This window comes from Embiotoca jacksoni, unplaced genomic scaffold (genome assembly GCF_022577435.1).
Source record: "Embiotoca jacksoni isolate LCO1_2020_lvr unplaced genomic scaffold, fEmbJac1.0.p SCAF_10, whole genome shotgun sequence".
Classification (NCBI taxonomy): Eukaryota; Metazoa; Chordata; class Actinopteri; family Embiotocidae; genus Embiotoca; species Embiotoca jacksoni.
In genome coordinates this window covers 8806339-8828857 of record NW_027185230.1, presented here as the reverse complement: position 1 = coordinate 8828857, position 22519 = coordinate 8806339, and the positions used below count along the sequence as shown (strand labels likewise).

The following is a 22519-nucleotide window of genomic DNA, read 5'->3' as shown; positions in this document are numbered from 1 at the left end:
CCATAATTATACATTTTGATCAACATGACAGAAGCAATTGATAATGCAAGAAGCAGCAGAGAATTATAAATAATTATTTACATGAATGCGCCAATTCATTTGCAATTTCTTCAAAAGAATGAGACATTGGTTCTATGATGTGCACGAGTGACTCAGCGATGCGGAGGTTGAACAAGTTGTTTCGAGAATTTCAATTCTGATCTGAGAAATGTACCAAAGAGACTATAATAACTTAGACACAGCTCTAAACCATCTGCACACACCTGTGAGTGTTACCCTGACATCCAGCTGAAGGGTCAACAGGATCATTCACGTTGCGCTGATCCACCTCATCACTCAGTTTAAAGAAAATGATTTTATTTAATTTCATCATACTGCAACATAACCTGCCTTTCCCTTCGCACATTTCAAATCACTGCAGTGTGTAGGAAAAAAATGCCAACAATCATGTTTATCTCAAGAGGATTAGCTGGCCCCGACATCCGTTTACCAGATTTTCTGTTATATATGCCATCACTTGGAAATAAGAGCTTTCGATGGATTCATTTTTCCTCTCAAAGCAACTCAAGCATCACTTGTTGGTCAACTCCCATTAAGACTGTTACTTCTGTCCATACCAAACTGTCTTCTCCATGACTTTGTGGTGGATGCACAATCTGTTAAAGACAACAGTAGCTAAGGACTGAATGTCTATTGATCATCTCAGATTTTCAAACTGATGCATTGCTTATTCACTGCCTCTGTGGCATCACATAAATTAATAACGTCTCTCCAGCAGAGCCGCTTGTCTCGCTTCGAGGTCTGCTCTGTTTGGCTGGACAAGCTTGATGTCCCTGGGGATCTCACAAGGCCGTCTTATTTTTTATCTGCTGATTTCTGAACACCTCTCAGTCCATCAGCTAGATAGCCTTTATGCAATTCTAAAAAACAAAGACAGTGAATGCAGAACTGAAAAATCATATACGGTTGTTCTCGACAGCCACCACAGAGCTCATAAATATCCAACATGGCCCAAAGGTTTGATCACAGTTTCACTCTAGCTGCCTAATCTTGACACAATAGAAGGACTTAGTACAGATCTAGGGATTAGCTACTGTTTCACTCCAGGGGTTTCGGATATTATTGTTAAAAAAAAATTCACCCTGCTGGGTTTCAGTAAGACACCGTATATGGACACTGACCAGACAGCCTAAAGTCTTTTATTAACCTTTTTTTTGTCAGACAGCCAGAGGAAAGCTAGTCAGAAGTAGAAGGCAAGCTTTCAGCCACTGAAACAGCTGCCTTTGGATGAGAAAGTATAAGCACTGTGCAGCTGATCGTAAGCCATGTGAGCTGTTTTTTTTTTTTATGTGCGTGTACTGTATGTCAGTTTGCTGGAGGGACTCTAGATACTGGAATGCTCTTTTAATTAATGCTAACATCCATCAGTAAGACAGATATAACGTAACCCATTTTTTATTAGTATTTGTATAACAATAACACAATCCAAACTCTGTTGTGAAGAGGTATGAATGACGGTGACAGATAGTTCAGTAGACGAGCTAACCCATGGGGTATAAGGATATGAATTACTGCACAGTTATCATGAAATCACATTTTCTTAGCACCAAACTGTTCTGAATGGATTGAATTGGTCATACCCTTCTGTGTGGTTCTTATGAGGACACTGAGCGTAATGGTGGCTGTATTTTTCAGTCACTGCTCAAAAGTCCTTGGTCTGCGGAGCTGTCATGAATGAGCTACTGTATGGCATAAGTTTTGGTATAAATGGTTAAATGGTTTGTAAATGGAGATTGTGGTTGTCTGCTGCTCGCCTGCTGGAGACAACTGTTATTTTTGACTGGCAGATGTTGTGAAGCGCAGTATTTTTCCAGCCGCCTGTTCGCACTAGAATGCCTCATCCGATCCCTCCTGAAACGCAAACCTGCTGACCACAGCACCGACACCCACACCTGCACACCTCATTCATAAACCATTACAAGGTGACTGAAAGCACACCTGCGCCTTTCACCTTTCTTTTAACATCGCACACTTTTGCTTTTCAAAACAATCATTGTCTGTTCTTGCATCTCTGTGAAACACCTGAGCTCGATCAGGACTCTCCTATATCTGTCACTCTCATCGTTACACATCACATCACTGTCCCAGATCATCATCTACGTTCTCCCATTGGCATAATAAAGGCTTTGATTCTATTTAAATCACATGTATTCAGTGGCATGGTGAGATTGATTTCACACAAACATATAATGGATTTAACATGCTCGTATAGGTCTTCAAAATAGCTGCTATGTGGTACAATTCGATCTTCTATGCTTTATGATCTCTGTGCTTCTCTGGAACACTGAGATCCAGGGCAGTGTTCACCACTCAACTCATCTTTTATTTCCGATTTTTAAAAGTCATGTGTTTGAATTTTGTTTTATTTTAACTTTTATTACACTTGATGATCGACTACCTGAACACTTAAGGCTATTAAGTGGCTAAAAATCCAGAAAATATCCAAACCATTTAAACATACACACTTCCTGAGTGTGTGAGGCTTCTTTATGTGTATTCACATGTTGTCCGAACTCACATAGCATCTGTGGACGTGGTATAATGCATTTCTCTCTGAACAAATTTTGGGTCTGAGTAATAACATGCAGCCGTTTAATGAATTAAAATCACCACCCAATCTAATGTGATTGACCTTAATTTCAATGGCATTTTTGCGGACTAAACAACCGCAGCAGGAGAGCAGAGGAGGCAGTACAACAGAAACACACTGTGACTACATGTACTCGTCTCTAATAGAGGGTGTGATTGTAATTATTTGCAGCATGGTAAATTAATAACAGGAGGCACGCACAGAGTGACAAAGGGGGGAGTTGATGGGCCGTGTGCGGCAAGAGCTGCGAAGCCAAGGCAGGAAAGTGACCAGGCTCGGTCTCATGCTGGTTATCAAATTTCCTCAGCCCTCATGATGCATCGACATGCTGGCCTCTCTGCGTGGCCCCAATGGCTCTGCCTTCACTCTCCCACTTACTCACTCTCTGTCCTCCTAACACTTGTTTTTTGGAGGATGCTCTGACGGACAGGACTGTGCACTAAAAGAAAAGATTCTTCAATGCAATGGTATAAAAAGGATGTTATTTATCAGTTTAATATGTATGAGTGCGTGGTATGGTCCTAATAATATCCAAATATTTCAGGGTATTTCTGTCATAATGATAGTCTTGATATGGCAAAAAGCTGATATTGCAAAATATCAATAATTTCAACAACATAAAAATAAATAATCTTAAAATAAATCGAATAATTCTATGTCTGCATTAACATAACACTTTGCCTTTAAATGTTCAGTAAAAACTAACTTATCACTGTGGTTTGTTGTACATCTAATCTTTTGTAACCAAACCGAACCACTCTTTTTGTAACCAAACAACTTCCACACTGCTGGAGCTCTCCTCTGTGGAACTAACTCTGACTCACTAACTTGGTGTTGCTGAGTACAGGTTGCATGGCATTATCACAAAATATATATATATTTTTTTTATCATATCAAAAATTAGACTGATATCAAGGCCAATAATACGTGCAGTAACCAACATTAACAAATTCAAATCAGTAATTACTGTGACCATCTTACTATAAAACAGCACTAGTTCTCTAAGTACACTTTTTTAAAGTACTTGGCAGGTACAGTAGGGTGCTCCCATCATCTTGGAGAACTTGCCACAGTTCTTTTGTAGATTTTGGCTGTCAGTTGTATCCGTCTCTTTATCCTAAACTGATTTCACGATGTTGGATCAGGGCTCTGTGAATGCCAGTGTGAATGTTGGCTGGATGTTTGTGTAATGCTGTAGAACAAATTTGGGGACTATCAAGCCCCTCTATGATGGCATTGCGAGATAGATAACAATCTAAACATCTAAAGTGCATAGAGCTTCTGCACAGCACTGTGTATGAGAATTGATAAGAGCTACCAGTGGTGGCAAGCCAGAAAATACATCCGTATAAAGATGAGGAAACTGCAGTGGTCATGTGGCATCCTGCCATAGAAATTGTATTTTGTCGGTTATTTGCTGTTGCTCACATCTGAAGCAATCTCAACTTTAAATTTAGCATGTTTCCATCCTGTAGGCACCCTCCTAATCAATTTGAGTTTGTTTTTTGTAAAAATTTTTTTAATGTTTCAGGCATTTCTTCCCACTGTGTTATGCTCTAGTTATTAAGAAACAAACCATGTTCTGCTCTACACAGTGTAAATGCATGTGAAACTATTTATATGAATTTAATGTGATAATCATACACACGGATTTTGCACCTTCAGGACACTACTTCTATAGCAATTACCAAAGCAACTTCAAAAAGTGCAGAAATGCATGTGCTGCATTTTTCTATAAAAGCAAATTTAAATTACTTCACGTGCAGCTTCAATGCGTTTCATCGGCTCAAAAAAAATCAGGGATGTGCATTAAACAGTTTGGCTGGCGATGCCATTTTGAGAAGGAAGTCAGGTGCCTGAAGCCAGGGAAGAATGCTCTCCACTCTGTTTGCGTTGTGATGCTTTGTTATTGCTTTGTTCTGCTCTGTTTGTCCTCTCAGTCTTTTGAAGAGTGGACCTCACTCACCAAACTCTGAGAAATGCTCTCTCTCTCCCTCTGACAGGTCTGCAGAGTAGTTTCGCCAACAAAACTAGGCCACAGTATGATTTCACATTTGTTACTCAGCCAGTAGCATATAGCCTGTTTCAGTCTGCATCTATTTATCACATACGAATTCACTGCTCCAAATTTGGTTTAGCGTCACATTTACCACATACTGTAAGACAGAATTTTATGTGAATTCATGCAGCCAAGCCTTTTTGAATTCAATTATCTAAGTTTTATTGACGTAAAAGTGAGGCCTTCTGAACAGCCAATACACAAGAGCAGGAGCAGAATAAAAAAACCAGAATTCCCAGAAATATTGTTTTTCATTCTCTGATCACAATACAGAGTTAGAGGGATAACAGCACAAATGTCTGGGCAAAGAGAAGGGGCTTTACTATGGTATGAAAGCATGAGAGGCAACTGCTGGCTTCAGCCTGTTATTTTCCACTGTGATAGTAAAGAAGCATTTCACCTGATGTCATTTTGCTTAACAGCAGACCACAGAGAGGGTGCTGGGTTGTAAGGTGGAAAAAGGGAGATGCTATTGTTTACAAGGAAATACATTCATCTTATTTATACTGCATCACTTTCTTTTCAAACAGTTGATTTTTTTTTCTTTTTTTCCTCTGTTTCTATCCATACATTGGACCTTGATTGTGTATGTAAAAAAAATTAAAAATTCCCCTCGGGGATTAATAAAGTAACTGCCTAACCTCACCTAAAGAGTATATGTGTGTGTGTGTGTGTGTGTGTGTGTGTGTGTGTGTGTGTGTGTGTGTGTGTGTGTGTGTGTGTGTGTGTGTGTGTGTGTGTGTGGTGGTGTTAAATGGGTAGGCGTGGTTAGCTAACATCTTTGGCTCAGAGTCAGTGGTAACACAGCACTGCAGATGGAGAGAGCTGGGGTGTGTGACCGTGAGGAGAAGGCAGCTGAAGAGGCAGTGCACACAGAATATGGATACCAGTGGTTGAATGGGAAGTGTGCAGCTTTGTATGAATGTGACTGCTCAGGCTTTCGTTGCCTCATTACTCACTTTTCATTTGGTGAAGAAAGAGAAAGTATACAATGTGTGTTTCCTCAGTCACTAAAGTAATAATTCTATTTAGTTGTTTTCTTTTCAAGAGTGAATTGAGAAGATTTTGCTGTATATCACTGTAATGTCTGTGTGTTGAGTGTGAAACCAGAGTCAGAAAGCAGTTAGCCCAGCTTAGCATAGAGATTGAAAGCAGTGGCAAACAGCTGGCTTTGCTCTCTTCAACGGTCATAATTACCCCTCCCAGCACCTCTACAGCTCTAACTAACTGACACATCATATCTTCAGTGTTAAATTTGCATTGGTGTAAAAAAACATTTACTTGTGGTTTACCCATCTAACAATCAAACTTGTTCCAACAACTGTAACACTAGGCTGGGAGATTAAACATGGGAATTGTGGTTTGTTCACACTGCATGGTGACCTTTTCAATGTTGGCTAGGTGTGTGTGTGTCAACTATTTGTTTTAACTTTCGGAAACAAACAATCCAACATTCACCCAAGAAAAGGCCGGCTGTGGGGTGATGAGATAGGTCAACTTCTATTTTTAGTTCTCTATTTTTACCCGACTTGACTGTTATTAGACTATTGAATAAGCAGTTATCGTCCCACATCTGCATCAAATATATGGGCTGGTAGGGGCCTTGTGAACCTACTGGGAAAACTGCACCCACTAGAAGACCAGAAGGTTACTTTAATTGTGACCACGAATAGCCATAATAATTATCACGGGAGCAAAGGAGGAAGTCAGGTGACGTAGAATAAAGAACGAAAAATAAAGTTTACGTAATGTTGACTTGTTTTAAGTTACATACTTAATTTACCTTGCATAATATATCACAGTTACTTGATGTACGCATCCCAAACTGTGATCTTTTCATAAGCCTAACAAGTACTTTTGTGGCCTAAACCTAACCGAACAGCAATCGTGTCACAACAGTTACCAATATGTTTATTATTGTTACCCTAACAACAAAGGTCTTGTATGCTTGTCATTGGTACTTTTCATGTCTTATATGTCATTGATAATGGCTTCCTGAACCTACTAATAGGTTTAGTTGTACCTTTCTAGTCCACATGTTTAGGGCAGATGGGTAATGATAACTGCGTATTCAATAGTCTGACATCAGTCAAACCAAGGTTTTTTTTATTCATTTCTTTAACTTCTTTCTATTACAGCTGACATGTCAACCTGCTTCCAGTGTGTCCATTCAGAACAACTACAAACATATTAGTATTCTGACATTGTCAGACAGTCTTTAGAACCAGCCCTAGGTGTTTGTATACGTCTTCATGCAGGCACAATGGTACCACACCAGACAACCAAAAGCCTCTTAATCCACATAGTCTCCTTAGCCTATTTGTATGTGTAGGGATCAAGAAAAGAAGATAAATGTTAATTAGTGAAATGATCCATTTATTCCAGCCTTTATGCTGAAGAAGGCTGACCAAGCTCGATATTAAAACAAAGACTTAAGAGCGATATCAATCTCTTCTCACTTTCAGCGAGAACATTATTAAGCACATTTTTCATAATGTTAAACTATTCCTTCAAAACAGACACTATAACAGGACAGAAAGTGATATAACTGCATTTTGTCTTAGAGCTGTTATTCATGCCTTTTCTCTGTCTTATGTGTTGGCAGACTCGGAGGATTTCAGTTGTCTGGGAGATATTTCACCACAGAAGAAACAGAGAAGATTTTAACCGGAAGATCAAGAAAAACTGGCCAGATATCCAACTCTGGTGGATGGTTGCAGAAGCCAAACAAGGGCAACGCAACGCAAGAGCCATGTGGGAGGAGAGTGAATGGGGTTTACTATTCGCACCAATCAAGTCCAAACACTTTCCTTACTGACATACAGTGAACGTTCCCCAGCCGTCCTCCAGAGCTTTTCCTCAGGGGGAGCCCGTGTTATGAACCCCAGCTCCACTGGCTTCAGCAGGCAGTCCAACTTCAGTGCCAGGCGCTGTGTGGGCTTCCCACAAGTCTGGGTTCTGCCCACACAGAACTCACAGACTGCCCCTGAACACAGAGAATGAAATACTCCTGAGTCACTCCTCTGTGTGGTGGCTTTCCTGTCTAGTGTTAAATTGGTCTGTTGTATAGTTTCGTCTGCCTCTTCAAGCTCGTACTCGCAAAAACCCTCTCCAACTCTTCCACCAGCTCCTTTTCAGTCACCACTTCATTATAATTTGCTTTCCCATCAAGCAGCAGCACGAGTTCCTTTGTGCTTACCACGTGGTGGAGGACCATGGGATGCCGTCAGAGCTCGGAGGAGAAGGAGGCAGCGCGGCGCTCACGGCGAATCGACCGCCACTTGCGCTCAGAGAGTCAGCGGCAGCGGCGTGAGATCAAGCTATTGTTGCTGGGCACCAGCAACTCTGGCAAGAGCACCATTGTCAAACAGATGAAAATCATCCACAGCGGTGGCTTTAACCTGGAAGCCTGCAAGGAGTACAAGCCCCTGATCTTGTACAACGCCATCGACTCTCTCACTCGCATCATCCGTGCTCTCACCACCCTTAAGATTGACTTTCACAATCCTGACCGCGCCTATGATGCCGTGCAGCTCTTTGCCCTCACAGGGCCAGCTGAAAGCAAGGGGGAGATCACTCCAGAGTTGCAGGGGGTAATGAAACGTCTGTGGGCAGACTCGGGGGTCCAGGAGTGCTTTCAACGATCCAATGAGTACCACTTAGAGGACAACACTGCCTACTACCTGAATGACCTGGACCGCATCTCTGCAGCTGAGTTCATCCCTACTGTGGAGGACATCTTACGATCCCGCGACATGACCACCGGCATTGTGGAGAACAAGTTCACCTTCAAGGAGCTCACCTTCAAGATGGTAGATGTGGGTGGACAGCGTTCAGAGAGAAAGAAGTGGATTCATTGTTTCGAGGGCGTGACTGCAATCATTTTCTGTGTTGAGCTAAGTGGCTATGACCTCAAACTCTACGAGGACAACCAGACGGTAAGAAACTGTTTGAAAGGTCAACTCATAGTGAAGGCATACATATGTACGCATGTATACAGAAGCACAGCCTTGCATGCAGTGGCCACTCACAGCAGTTTCAATAGGGACAATACAGATGTCAACCCAATTAGCCCAACTTCTACAAGTATTCTCTCTTGTTAAGTTTTAATACCAGTCATAAGAGGAGATGCAATATTCATTTCTCACCATGAGATTAAAACATTTAAGTGGAGAAAATCTACCTTTTATGTAAAACAGATATTATTGATCTGATTTACTGCAATGATTTTAGATGCCAATAATCTTATTGGGACATTTTAGTCCAGAGATTACCTTAAATTGTTGGCTGTAGAGCAAAACTAAATAAAAAAATATATACATTTTATATTATCAATTACTAGTGTATTAGCGTTTTTCGTGAATAGAGGTAGAGTTCTCCTACTACCATAAAAGTAATATTTGTAACTAATGGTTTAACATGTATGAGAAGCAAACGGAAGTCTGTTCTGCTGTGTCATTTCCTCTCTGTACATCCACTTCTACAATACAAACAACCCTGCTGTCACACAGATACACCAGGTCACAACGAGATTGCACTTTTTCTTCTTTTGCTTGTGTCAAACACAAACTATTTGCTATAACATTTTTAAGATAGTGGCTGTTTGAAATCATTTACAGATCCTTTCAAAATGATTTTGTGTTGTTTGATCATTACTTTCAATTATGGCAATCATTGTGTATTTTTAACAGAGGAAAGAGTTTGATCATTGAATTTCAGATTCAACAATTAGGGTGTAAAGAATTGCTTTGCCTGCACTTCTTTGCTGAAGTTTGGAGATCCATTGTATCATATCTACAGCTTAGAGGCTGCGTGATCATTTCTGTTGGCAAGAAGACTGATTTGGAGATTTGGGACAGAAAGTCAGAAAAACTATGCTTCCCGTTTTTGGTAGATATAACAGCATAAGATAATTCTTGATTAGATTTATCGTATTGATGTGCTGACCATCTGTTGACAATCAAAGGTTTGTCAGTTCTTCTGAATGATTCACGATTTCAACCCATGCGTTTCTTTCTTTCTACATAAGCCCAAGCGAAAACATTACCCATGAAGACATTTCTCGATTAAAACTATATATCCTTCCCCAGAAACTTGGCCTATGCTGTGTGTGCAAGAACAGAAAAAGAAAAGCACCACTTGTAGGGCTAATGAACAGAATGTAAATATTGTAAAGAAAAACAGTTGGAGAATTGCAATGGTGGGTACCATGCCTTTTTCCAGAATAAAATATCCTACTTTGTCATACAAGGTGACACTGAAAAGACTTTACAGAGCAAAACTGAACTCTGCTAAACTCTTCCAACCATATTGTTGTCTGGCTCAGTTTTTAATTATCATCTGAACTATTGATAAGTTCAGTAGGACCCTCCTCCACCTCCTTGTCAGGTCAGTGGGCCATTATCAACAACATATATAACCATTTAGTACCAGTGACAGGCATGCCGTACCTTCGTCGTCATGGTAACAACAATGAACAATAGATTAACACTGTGATGCGGTCACAATTTGCACCAAAGCTACTTGGTTAGGTTTAGGGAACAATCATGGTTTGGGCTAAAATAAGTACGTTACTTTCAAGGGTTACATGATGTAAGTTACGAAATTTGAATATTTTACATTCATTAACTTAGGTGCGTAATTTAAAATAAGTCAACGTGTTTTCACACCGGACATTAACATGTTTGATTCATCCAATTATCCCCGACTTCCTCCCTACACTGACTTTCTCTGTCTTTATACTCAATCATCTGACTTTCTCCTTCACTCCCACCATAATTACCATAGCCACTAGAGGTTGCAATAAATATAACCCTCTGTCCTACTGGTAGGTGCAGTTTGTCCAGTCTGAACATTGGATCAGTGAAATAAATTAGTGACAACAGCCTTCTAAACATACTAGTAGATTTAGTAGGCCCCTTCCTGTCCCTATGTCAGACAGATGTGAAATGATAATGCCTATTGAATAATGTCAAATGTCATAACTTCAGAGAACTGATACTACTTTTGGCTAATTTTGAGGTTTGGTAATTTTTTACATAACGCTAAAACCAAAATTCAAATGAATTAAACTTAAGTCATCGTATTTTCAGCCCTACCCCTCAGGGTATCCAGGAACCCTCCATACTTATCCTAAATCATATGACTACATACTGTAATTCCTCTACATTACATTCTGTTTTGTTTAATAAACTATTTGGAAAGCCTTATCTAAATTCCATGGTCCTTATCTAAAGCTCTTAGGCTTGACAGATATTATGAAAAATGCGAAAGTAATTTCACTTTCCCTTAATGTAGCAACAATCAAAGCTATTTTAAATCAGTCTAAATGAAGAAAGGGGCTGATGTTTGTTATCTCCTCTTCATGGTTGTGGAATCTGAACGATTTTCTATCCATAGCATATCCCTCCTCTTATCTAAGTGTTTTGAAATAGTTGGGTGGTTTTTGCTTGTTTAACTGCCTCAAGGATAACAGAAGATCAACAATAGGATTTTTTTTGGACTTGGCACAACTATGAGGGGTCACATTCTCTCTCTTCACAGGCATGATCACATTCTTTCCCTTAAGAGATTCCAGCATGTTCACCTTGATGTCTTACAGTCAACTCTAGAAATAGCTCAAGCACAGAGGAAACTTTATCATCACTGTAACTGAACTGGCCTGATAATTCATGGGTTACCTGGAAAAATAGGGTGTACACTGTGCCAGGTTGGAACATGAAATCAATTAGTTTTATAGGTTAAAAATAAAGTCTGAAGAGAAAATGCAGTATGGTGTTAATTGAGTTCACAGAACAAAGTGTGAGGTTGTACCTGTGAGAATTAGCAGATTGTGCAGGCACCTTATAGCAATGGGACTTAACTGCTGTTTGAAAAAAAAACAACTTTTATTATTCAAAGTTAGAAGAGGAAGAAGAAAGTGTTCCTGCTACAGAGCCTCTTTTGGTGTTTATGAGCAGAGAAGCATGCATTGCATATTTCATTCCACGGTCCAAGATCTTAGTATGCTTCATTTAACCATTTAGCTCTGGGATACAAATAGAGTTCTACTAATACAGTTCTATTATTGCTTTGTGGTTCGGTTATTCACTACTTTTACAGTTTTATGTAATTTAATAGATCTATTTGAACACACCGACAGGATTTTATCAGTTGGTCCACAGAATTAGAAACACTGACATCAATGCTAATTGCAACTATTTTCAGTGGCCAGACTATGACATACTGCCTTATCTGATTCAGGTGAAACCTTTCCACAAATAGCCTGCCTTTGTGTTTCCATTACCTGAATCAGCACAGAGTATGTGGTGTATTTTAGATTCAGATGTACTGTGGATATGCCTTTGTCTTCTTTATGCAGTTGTGACTGGGATGTTTGTGAGAAGCACCTGTGTTAAGTATTATTCTTTATTTGATTCTATTAATACTTCCTTATACTCTTTTCTGGTGTGAGGTCAAAGTCCTTCAATAAATATTCATAAATTAGATTATAAATGAGAGATTAGGGTCTTTCCTAGCATGTAATTAGTGTGAGGTGGAGTCCAACTTGAATACATTTTCAGTCTAATGCCTAAGCCTTTAGCTGTGAGGCAACAGTGCTAATAACTGAGTTGTAACACTTGTTAGAAATATTGCTGAGAGTATGCAGATAGAATGGATAGCAAGCTTATATAGTCATCTATGAATGTTTTCTTTCCATGTAAATTATGGCAGGCAAGTTTGTTAGCATTATTTAGTGGGTACTACTCCGCTCCGATTATACTGAGACCACAAACAAATTAACCTCCGCTAAGAAATCATGTTAATCATTTGAAGCTCTGCACAAGGGACAACAAACATATCAGCAGACCGCCAAGGTAATAGGTCTTTGCATGTTGCTCAAAAACAGCTGAAGAAAAACAAGTCATTCAGTGACAAAGTTTCATAACATTAATGTCACTCAGCTGAAGCCAAACTGTAAATAGCAGATCATATCTTATATAATTTGCAATTTCATTACTCTGTGGGTGGTCTGAAAACAGACACAACTGGGGCTTAATGTCCACATTTTGCCACATATACTTAATATATATATATAACTATTCATATGCAATATTAAATGGAGTAAAATGGACAAACTAGCATACAAATACAGGCCATGTAGACCAGTTCACCAGGCCACACCTAAAAGTCCACAGGATCATCAGGCTGCAGCAATCGCAATCCTAAAAGATAACAGTCTAATAACAAACGCTGTCAACATCAGGACTCTGACTCTGGGGAAATACATTCTTCTGAGAAAATGACTGAGTTATATTGTTCATCTGCTCAACATGGCCTGTACAAAAAAGAGACGGCTCTGTAGACTCGACAGATTTTCAGATAAGGAACAAATGCACAACCACATCTTTGCATCTTTTGCAAGTGAATTTGAATGCAACATGAAGAAGCAGAATAACCTGAACTTAAACAAGAATCCTATCAATGTGTTACAAATTTAATTCCAAATCCTGTATCAGTAATATTTAACTCAGTAATATTAACTCAGTTTAATGCACACATCTGGTAAAGATAATTATTATTTAGCTTAGCACTGCCTCAACTGAGAAATTAAGTAAATGTATATAATGTATGTTGATTAACTGAAACAAAACTTCACGATAAAACTACAAAGTCACTGATTCAACTTTGCAGACCAAAGGTGACTCAACAATTTCAGTTCAAGTGCAACTCAGACTCTTTTTTTTTTTTTTTTGTCTAAGCTGCAAGTGTCGCAACTCTGCGAACCACAGTGACAGAGCTGTGAAATGTTTCAACGGGGGCTCCATGAATTTGATTTTATGCAATAAAAAACAACGCAACAGGACACATTATGGAATGTTGACTGACACAGCCAAAGGCACCAGACTGTTTGTTGAAAAATGTAGTTTGTCTTTCAACTGTGAATAGAATTTTCTACACAAAAAAAGTTTTAGTTGCATTGAAGAGGAAAAGGTTTCATTTAATCATTATGCCCTGTTGGTAATCATTTTAGTGAACTCGGCCTTCAAAGCTTTATACACTGACACACAAGCAGAAAACAACGTTTGTCCAACCAGGACGACACCGGTTCAGTTTCAATGCACCAACTCACACAAGACAGAAAATACACCATAATAATTACAGTACATTTACCCATCAACCCATTCCCTGATGCATTTTCCTGTCCCATCCCTGTCTTCATAATGAATCGGTTTCCATGGTTACTGTTGCTTAGCAACAGGCCAGTCAAACGCTCTTAATCCTGTGCTGTTGACAGTGAGCTGTGACTAGGGAGTGGAGGATGAGAAGGGAAAAAGGAGTGGAGAGGAGGAGGGGGAGGGGAAAGGGGGGGGGGGGGGTCGTACAATAAACAGCAGCGCTGGAGAGAATTGATGAGGTGTATGTGCATGCATGTATTGTGTGCCTTTGTGAGTGTGGGTGCGTTATTATGAATATGTAGTGCAGGTTTAGATGCAACAGCCGAGGCTGAGCAACTGCAGTGAATTCTGTGCGGTGAAAAAGAAAAGCATAGATACGAGGCTGGCGGTTGTTTGAGCTCGTGTTAGCCAAACATCAGCACAGACACCGATTGTAGTGTCAGCTCTATTTCTATTGTGTCAATTATTACTTTATTAATCTCTCAAACAGGATTTAAATTAATTACCTGCCACATGAAAGAAGCCTGGAAATTAATTAATGGGTTTTGATGGTTTTTTTATGTCAAAGTTTGCTACGAGTGCTGTTCTTTTTAAGCCACAGCGAATACAATGTGACTTTAAATGACAGAGTCACACGTGTCACATGTGTTTCTCTCTGGTGTCTGACATGTATTCAGAAATATTCTCAACCACAGCCTGTCTAATGGGTTATCAATGTAACTGCATAGCTTCATATTACATAATGATGTTTTAAAAAGGGGCTTTCCAGAAAACTATGTAGCTTTTGGACTTCAAAATGGAAATACCAATAATTTATTTTTATTTGTTTTAAGTTGTTTTTGTTTCAGTCAGGATTTCTTAAAAGTTCTTAAAAAAAAAATGCTTTAATTGATGCCAAACTAAAAATTTTGTGCTCCACATTCTAATTAATGGAGCTGCACAGGCTACATGTCATATTAAGTTATTTCATCAAAGTACTCTCTGTCACAAAGCTATTATTTGTTATCATTACAGTATATGTTTGTCTTATACAGAAACTGATTTTGTTTTATCCATATTATTATCTTAAAATAATTAGCCAGATAAAGCACATGTGAACTTTTCCTCATGATGAGAACAAGGTTAACTGTAGCTGAGCTTTATCCAAAATATTCCAACATGAGATTTTGATGCAAATCTAGCACAAGAATAACATTATGTACAACTATAATGTGTTTATGTTTGTTTGCTTGCTTTCACGTCTAACTCCAGCAGTGTTGCTACCCACAGTAAAGACATTAGTAATTAAACAGAGAGGGAAAACAGAGAGGGAGCGGCCTTAATAATGTAATTCTCAGGTACAGCAGGAAATAAAAAAACAAAACGAAAAATAATCTCGGCAGATAGATGCAAAATGCCCCTTCTTGTAAGGAAGTGAGATTAAAAATGAACTATGATGAATAACGAAGGGCTAGCAGCACACTTAAATGACTTGTATTAATGGGAAACAAAGCAGAGACACTGTGATGAACTTCCTCATTAATACTTAAGCGTAATTAAGGCCTGCACCTCTCTGAGTACTCTGACAGGAGAGGGGGGGAGGGAGAGAGAGAGAGAGAGAGAGCGAGAGAGAGAGAGAGAGAGCAGTGTGTGGGTACGTATAAATGTGTGTGTGTGTGTGTGTGTGTGTGTGTGTGTGTGTGTGTGTGTGTGAGAGAGAGAGAGCATATCTGTCTAGCAGTGGGTGTTTCAAGCGAAGGCAGGGGGTCTGCCTGCTGTAGTGCTCCTGGGTGCCACTCTGCCCCCTCCTTCCACTCCCCATTAAGAAACACTTACTGTACAAGTGCTGTTGTGGCCAGGTGAAGAGACTGGAGACTCCCTGGGCTCAGCTGGCTTTCTCCTACCATTCTCTCATAGCAGCTGGGCTCTTGTTTTGACACCCTGGAAAGTAGAAGAGTGAGGTCAAACAGCCCGACATGACTGTGTAGTAGCTATACAATGTTTAGGGGCCAGTCTTAGTCCCCAGGGATCATACTTATACAGACAGGAAAGCTTGTGTTTCAATCTGATTGGGTAACAGCATGTGAGAGAATGGGAACAGAAAAGAAGACATACGGGTAAAGAAAGAGACGTTTTAATGCTTCAGTGCGGAACAGATTCTGTAGACACACTCTTACGTAATTTGTATTGAACAAAACCCTACATTATTTCCTCCGTCCTGTGGTGTCTCATTTTAATAGTTTAAACAATTAGCTCATTTTTTAATGGAACAATAAGTCTATTTGAGAAAATCTAAACAGTATACCGTGCCAAGTACGCAGTGCTTGTGGTTCAACTGGCCTCAATTCATTTTTTGTTTTTGGATATCTTTGTCCCAAGTTTCCTTCAGGGATACATTCATTATGGGATACTTTTTCAAACTTGACAGACTGCGGATAAAACACTTTTATTAAAAATGACCAACATCACCAAATATCACTTTATTGGTTTATATTGCAAATAATGTATATTGAGGCACTATTTTTTGTGAAACCATTTTAAAGAATTTCTTACAGAGAGAAACCATGTTTGGACATAAATAATACACCATGGTAGTGTGGACTTTTTAGCCTATATTGTAGCATTTTTAGGGCTGTATCAACTTGATGTCTAATAACTGTAGCCTTTTCATCATTATCTAAAAATAATGCACTTACACCAGTGAATAACCAGGGTTTACTTTGAATGTGTACAATGATTGTCTAATCCTTAGTTATTCCCCTGTCTTTTTTTTTTTGTTGATGCTGTGCAGATCTTGTGATTTGCTCAGAGCATCATGTTGTTTCTATAACCTTTTAAACAGCAGTCCTCCATCCGACAACCTCCCAGTCACAAGCTACTGGCCAGTCGCCACATGCCAGCAGCTGCCATGAACAGATCAACTTTCTTTTTCTTTGTTTTCTCTTATACATTCAACATCACATGAGCACCAACTGTACGGAAGCACACGGAGGCATACATGTGCACGCACACGCACACGCACACGCACACACACACACACACACACACACACATTGATGTTAAGAGGCTTTTTCTTCTGTACCAAAACGAGCATGATTTACCATTCTGCAAATTAAATGTGGAAAATCAACACATTTTCAAAGATTAATTTTAAAATTATACAATTTTAAATAATTTATCAATAATCTAGCCTGTGGTAGAATCTAATGATTTACATATCATTTAAAGACATCTAATTGTGACACAGCGTTTAAGTTGTGGTTCCGCGCTGACCCCAGTCGCATTGTTTATATTTCTGGTTTTGTTGCAAAGCTCTGCTGCTACTCCTCTGTGCTCACCTCTTACACTAAATTTGTCTGCAGAACACAGCAGGGCCTCGTTGATTTCTATCACTGAGTTATGAACAAAATTTGAATCCAACTTTAGAGAAAAGAAATGTGAAACCTGTGGTCCTACGGCTATAAATGATGATTCACTCACATTTGGAAGAGCTCAGACATTTAACTATTAAAGGCTGAAGGTGAACACATTATCGTAGAGTTAGAACAGTTACGATGTACTTGAAATAAATTCAAGAATAAAGTATATGTTAAGCATTTAAATGAATCATAAAAGCATTGAGGCCATGGTTGCCAAGTGGAAGAAGCCGGTATTGTTCTTATTATGCTTCTGTAAGCTTTTGTAAGTCTCAGTCTCAGTGGTTTTGTTATGACAAACTATATAAGGTTATAGCAGTCTGTCTTCAGTGTACACAGCCTGGCTGTGGAAAGCTTTTGTCCCTGCCTCCACATGATCCACTCAAAGTTTCATGTATAATCATTACTGCAATATTTGACTATTCTTCACATCAGAGTAAGCTGCTTCAGTAATGAATAAAAATGAATTTGAGACTGCCACACTTCTTCTGTGACTGATCTTTTCACAATATTGGACTTGGAGAAAGTGAGCAGTGGTAAAAGAGGTAATCGGCCGTTTCAGAGGAGAATGTGAGAGTTCAAACGCGGGTCTTCGTCTGTTTGAGTCTCAAGTCTCTGTTGACATAACAGAGAAGCCGCACCTTTGGCTAGTGAAGTGGATATCTGTGATGGGGTTGCTGGATGATCTTAGACCTCCTCTTTTGTTGGCTTCATTTTCCTCCTCAAGTCTTGACATGACCAGATGGTCCAATTTTCTCACGTGGTTTATGCCAAATCACATGACCTTTCTTCTGTGAATAGGATAGGATAGCGTGATGAATCGGGCTGATTTGGATTGTTGCTACAGAGTAAAAACCAAAATTTTTCTTAGCTGTAAAATAATTTTCTCATGGTCTGATCTTTTTCATTTCCCTTCTCTTTCCGTGTCCACACAGAGTCGTATGGCCGAGAGCTTGCGTCTGTTCGACTCCATCTGCAACAACAACTGGTTCACCAACACGTCGCTCATCCTCTTCCTCAACAAGAAGGACCTGTTGGCTGAGAAGATAAAACGTATTCCTCTGACAGTGTGCTTCCCTGACTACAAAGGTCAAAACACCTATGAGGAGGCAGCTGTCTATGTGCAACGGCAGTTTGAGGACCTCAACCGCAACAAGGAGACCAAGGAGATCTATTCGCACTTCACCTGTGCCACTGACACCAGCAACATCCAGTTTGTGTTCGACGCTGTCACGGACGTGATCATCCAGAACAATCTCAAGTACATTGGGCTATGCTAGGACCTGAGGCCGGGTGGGGTGGGGTGGGGGGCGGTGGGGCGAAGCGGGCAGCTTGGCAGCAGTTGGCCCGCAATCAGGCTGGATAAACAAAGGCATGTCAGTCTGCCTGACGGTTTATCTCTTTGAAGAGGTGCAACAGAGAACTGGAAAGGAAATGAGGTAGTGAGATGGTCAGGGATGGACGAGACTGTAGATTCAACTGTTTCAATTGAAACAACAGAGCAGATGGGCCGTGGTCAAGATGGGATTTTTACCCTACGTGTTTGCACTGAATATGAGTATGCAGAGACACCCAAATACACACACACACACACACACACACACACACACACACACACACACACACACACACACACACACACACACACACACACACACACGCACACACACACACACTTGCAAACACGCACACACGCACACTAACACATCCTTATTGTTTGCTCACACACATGATCTATGAATCAACAGTCAAGCACTTGTTTGACAAGGCAACACTGGAAATTTTAGACAGCTACCCCTCCCTGCCTGCCAAACCTGAGACTGACTAGAAGGTCTGTACTGGCAGTTTTCAGCTACTGTTGTCTCCTTTAATTCATTTGCCTGAGTCAACTAATGCTGCTTTACGAAAATCATTTTGACAGAATCAATGTTTTCTTTTGGATTTTCACCCCAACAATATTAAACAGTAAGTGCACCTGATGAGATGTGGAGCGCCTGTATTTCTGGGGGGGTAAAAAAAAAAAAAAAAAAAGAAGTCTGTAGACATGATGTCACAGGGTTTCTGCCTAAAAGGGGAAACTGCCACAGTCTGAAGTTGAAGTGAAATATGTTTTCTACACACACTATTTCTGTTCTGTCCCCCAGTGAACCCTCTGATGTTGTTCTTTTCCCTTCTTTCTTTTAACTTTTTGTGCTTTAAAAAAAAGAAAAAGAATATGTCTCTCAAACCTGCCTTTTATAGCAGGTCACTGACGTACAATACCAGGAGTATATTACACTCGACAAAGTCAAAAGTATTTATGATCATTCCAGTTTCCAGCAAGAGACAACAAAAACAGTGCCAAGATCAGTTTGTAAATAAAACCAGATCCCATCCATTATGTTCATTTTTTGTTTTGTTTTTACGGACAAATACATTAAAACATGCATGATTTTGTTACTTTGGGATACTAATATATTTTCTTTGGGATTATGTTTCTCTTTTCCTAGGTTTTAAATAATATATTCCCCAAAATATATATAAAAGTCAAACACTGTGTACGATTGTACAGTTGTCAGAGAGGAATCTATTGAAAAGAGTTATATCAATATAATATTGGTAATCATAATGTTATGAGGACGATGAAAAAGATTACAATGATGATGACGAAAGTCGTGATGATGATTACGATGTTGACATGGAAAACCTCACTATTAAGTGAGCATGAGAGGAGAAAGTGGATGAAAGGAGAACAAGACTGTAGAAAACAAAGAAGCAAACCATGAAAGTTCAATCTTCCTTGCATTATCTAAATGGAAATTGTTAAACAGTCAGTCAGTATGATGTGTAAATAAACTGTAAGGTACACTCTTTGTTCAAACAAATGAAAATAAAGGTTGAGTTGGGATACTGTGAGTAAAATAAAGAGAGAGTGAGAGATAGAGGAGGAAAATCCCACTCCACTTCTCCTCTTACCCTTTCTTTTCAGTTCAGAGAACAACTCAGCCAAGGGCTTCAGGCTTGACTTTACAGGATGTCCACTTCAACAAAAGACAAAACAATGAAAAAAGAAGTATAAAAAGAGACAATAACTATGAATAAAACAACTTATGCAAATTTTTACGGTGTTGTAAATGTGTTTTTGGGTGGTGATTGTGTCAACAGTGCATTAAATGTGTCTGGGAAGGGGAATGTTCATAGATGTTGGACTGATTCAGGCCCTCAACACCACTAATCTCTCTTATTCTTTTACAATTATGCTGCATCAAATGATTTGCAACCTGGAATAGAATGTTTTGTTCAAAATCCTTGCTTCACCCCTCAATGTCCAAAATCATGACATACAAAGTGTTTGTCCTCTCTGTACAATGTAGCCATTGGGTCAAGAAAAATGCAGACATTAAGTATGCAATTAAATTACTCCTGAATGAAGTTGGCCTATGTATGATGGGGTGGCCGTCGACAGTGGCCTACAGATTTCACTCTAATTAGTGTACAAACTCAGTCTGACCCAACACGTTTGCTAACAAGTCTGTCAGAGTCCACAAACAAGTTTTTCTTTGCAATTTTCAGTTAAATCTCAGAATATTATACCAATTCGATTTTATTTAAAACACTTACCATGCTCTAAATAAAGGATCTTTCAGAAGACAAGATATTATTAAATATAATATCAAACCTATAACAGGATGATGTGTCTAAACACTTGGCTATCCTGGTACCGTTCTGTTATGCTCATTTGGTTTGAATAGTTTGAATGTTTTAAGCTTATTTAAGTATTGATATGGCTTCCATTATGTCACACAGTTTTTTTTTTTTTATACATAAAAGAAAAGCTTCAGTTTTGTGTGGCTGACATTCTTAAAATAATTTTCATTTAGATTTTGACTGTTATCTCTTGCTGATTTTTTATCTTAATGTGTGGAAAACCTCTTTGGGTCATGGGGATATTCTATTTTGGATTGATTTAAGCAACAGTGGGAATCTGTTTGAGGGATGAACATGAATAAAATTCACTGCTGAGAAGGGAGTTTTACTGAAATCATGCCTTATGACGGTCATGTGGTAGGAGTCAGTGCCATTCATAAAAAAATGAATGAGTTACAGAATAAGGTCGTAGCTGCTTAAAAACAATCGAATGAGGTATAGACATTTTCTATTTATGCATTCAAATGAATCAGAGGGCAACTAAGTTGAATATTAATCACAAACTGGTCATCAGCGGGCTTGAGGTTTTCTCAGGACTGTTTTAGTGGTTCTATGTAGCTGATGGTGAAGTAACACGGTGATTAATTTGTTACTTTGGGGTCCTTTACTTAGTTACACAAAGGGGAATGGCTATGAATTAAAACAAGCAGTCCCATTGAACAATATAATCACAATAAACTGTATCAAGTATGATGACACGTTACACTTTCACTGTAAACTGAATATCTTCACATACAGTAGAAGCAAAAAGGGACTATTATAAAAAATACAAATGTAGAATAATAATTCCTGCTTCCAATATTATTAAATATGGATGTAGAGAAGTGAGGACAATACTAGGATCAAGGCACATATGGAGAAAGTTTCCTTTTAACTCTTTGCATGTGCATTTTAAACAAAAATATTATTCAAAATTCACTCAGAACTATTCGATTATTAATCCACTATTCACTGGGTGAAAACATTAACAGCACAAGATTAACATATCCTGCATCCTTTTGTCTTACTGTATTGTGTCCTGATATGAAATCCAGGTGTCCGGACTGTGCCAAGTTCACTTCATAAGATAAAGTAGAAGCAGATGGGTACAGATCAGTACAGGTTTGCCTTCCTAGAAGAACCTCTTTGCTTATAAAAAAAAAACAACTCTGGGATATTGATGTTTAGCCCTGATCACAAATGCTTCTATCTTTACTTTGAAATTTTGGAAACGTCAAAAAAGCTTTGTCCATAGATGAAAGACTTGTGCAGCGGCCAACCCAAACTCTGATTTGTCATCTGTATTGAGACATGCAATATAAAATAAGGAAAAGGGATTGAGGGCATTTTCTAAAAATGTAAGTAGTTCACAAACAACCACCAGCACAAACAGAAAATCTTGGCCCTGTGATGACAGCTCTGAAACAATAAATATCTATAATCCCTGGCATGTTCCACAGCCTAGTCTATTTGTAGGCCTGCTGAATCAGACATTTTAAAAAGAAACAGAGTGGAGAGGAAAGCCCTTCCCACTAGCCACTATTGACCCTTCCCATGTTGTTGACCGGCACTTATTTCCCTCTCCACTCCC

General features: G+C 39.1%; 1 protein-coding gene across 1 annotated transcript in view; it reads left to right on the top strand.

Annotated features, from left to right (window-relative positions):
* Positions 1 to 21267, top strand: part of gnaz (guanine nucleotide binding protein (G protein), alpha z polypeptide) — a 30377-nt gene extending 9110 nt beyond the window's left edge. Inside the window, exons 2-3 of the mRNA XM_069164032.1 lie at positions 7315 to 8647; positions 18198 to 21267. Of these exons, the coding sequence (XP_069020133.1) occupies positions 7925 to 8647; positions 18198 to 18542 (1068 nt within the window). The 5' untranslated portion in view covers positions 7315 to 7924 and the 3' untranslated portion in view covers positions 18543 to 21267. The remainder of the gene's footprint in view (positions 1 to 7314; positions 8648 to 18197) is intronic.
* Positions 21268 to 22519: the final 1252 nt, after the last annotated feature.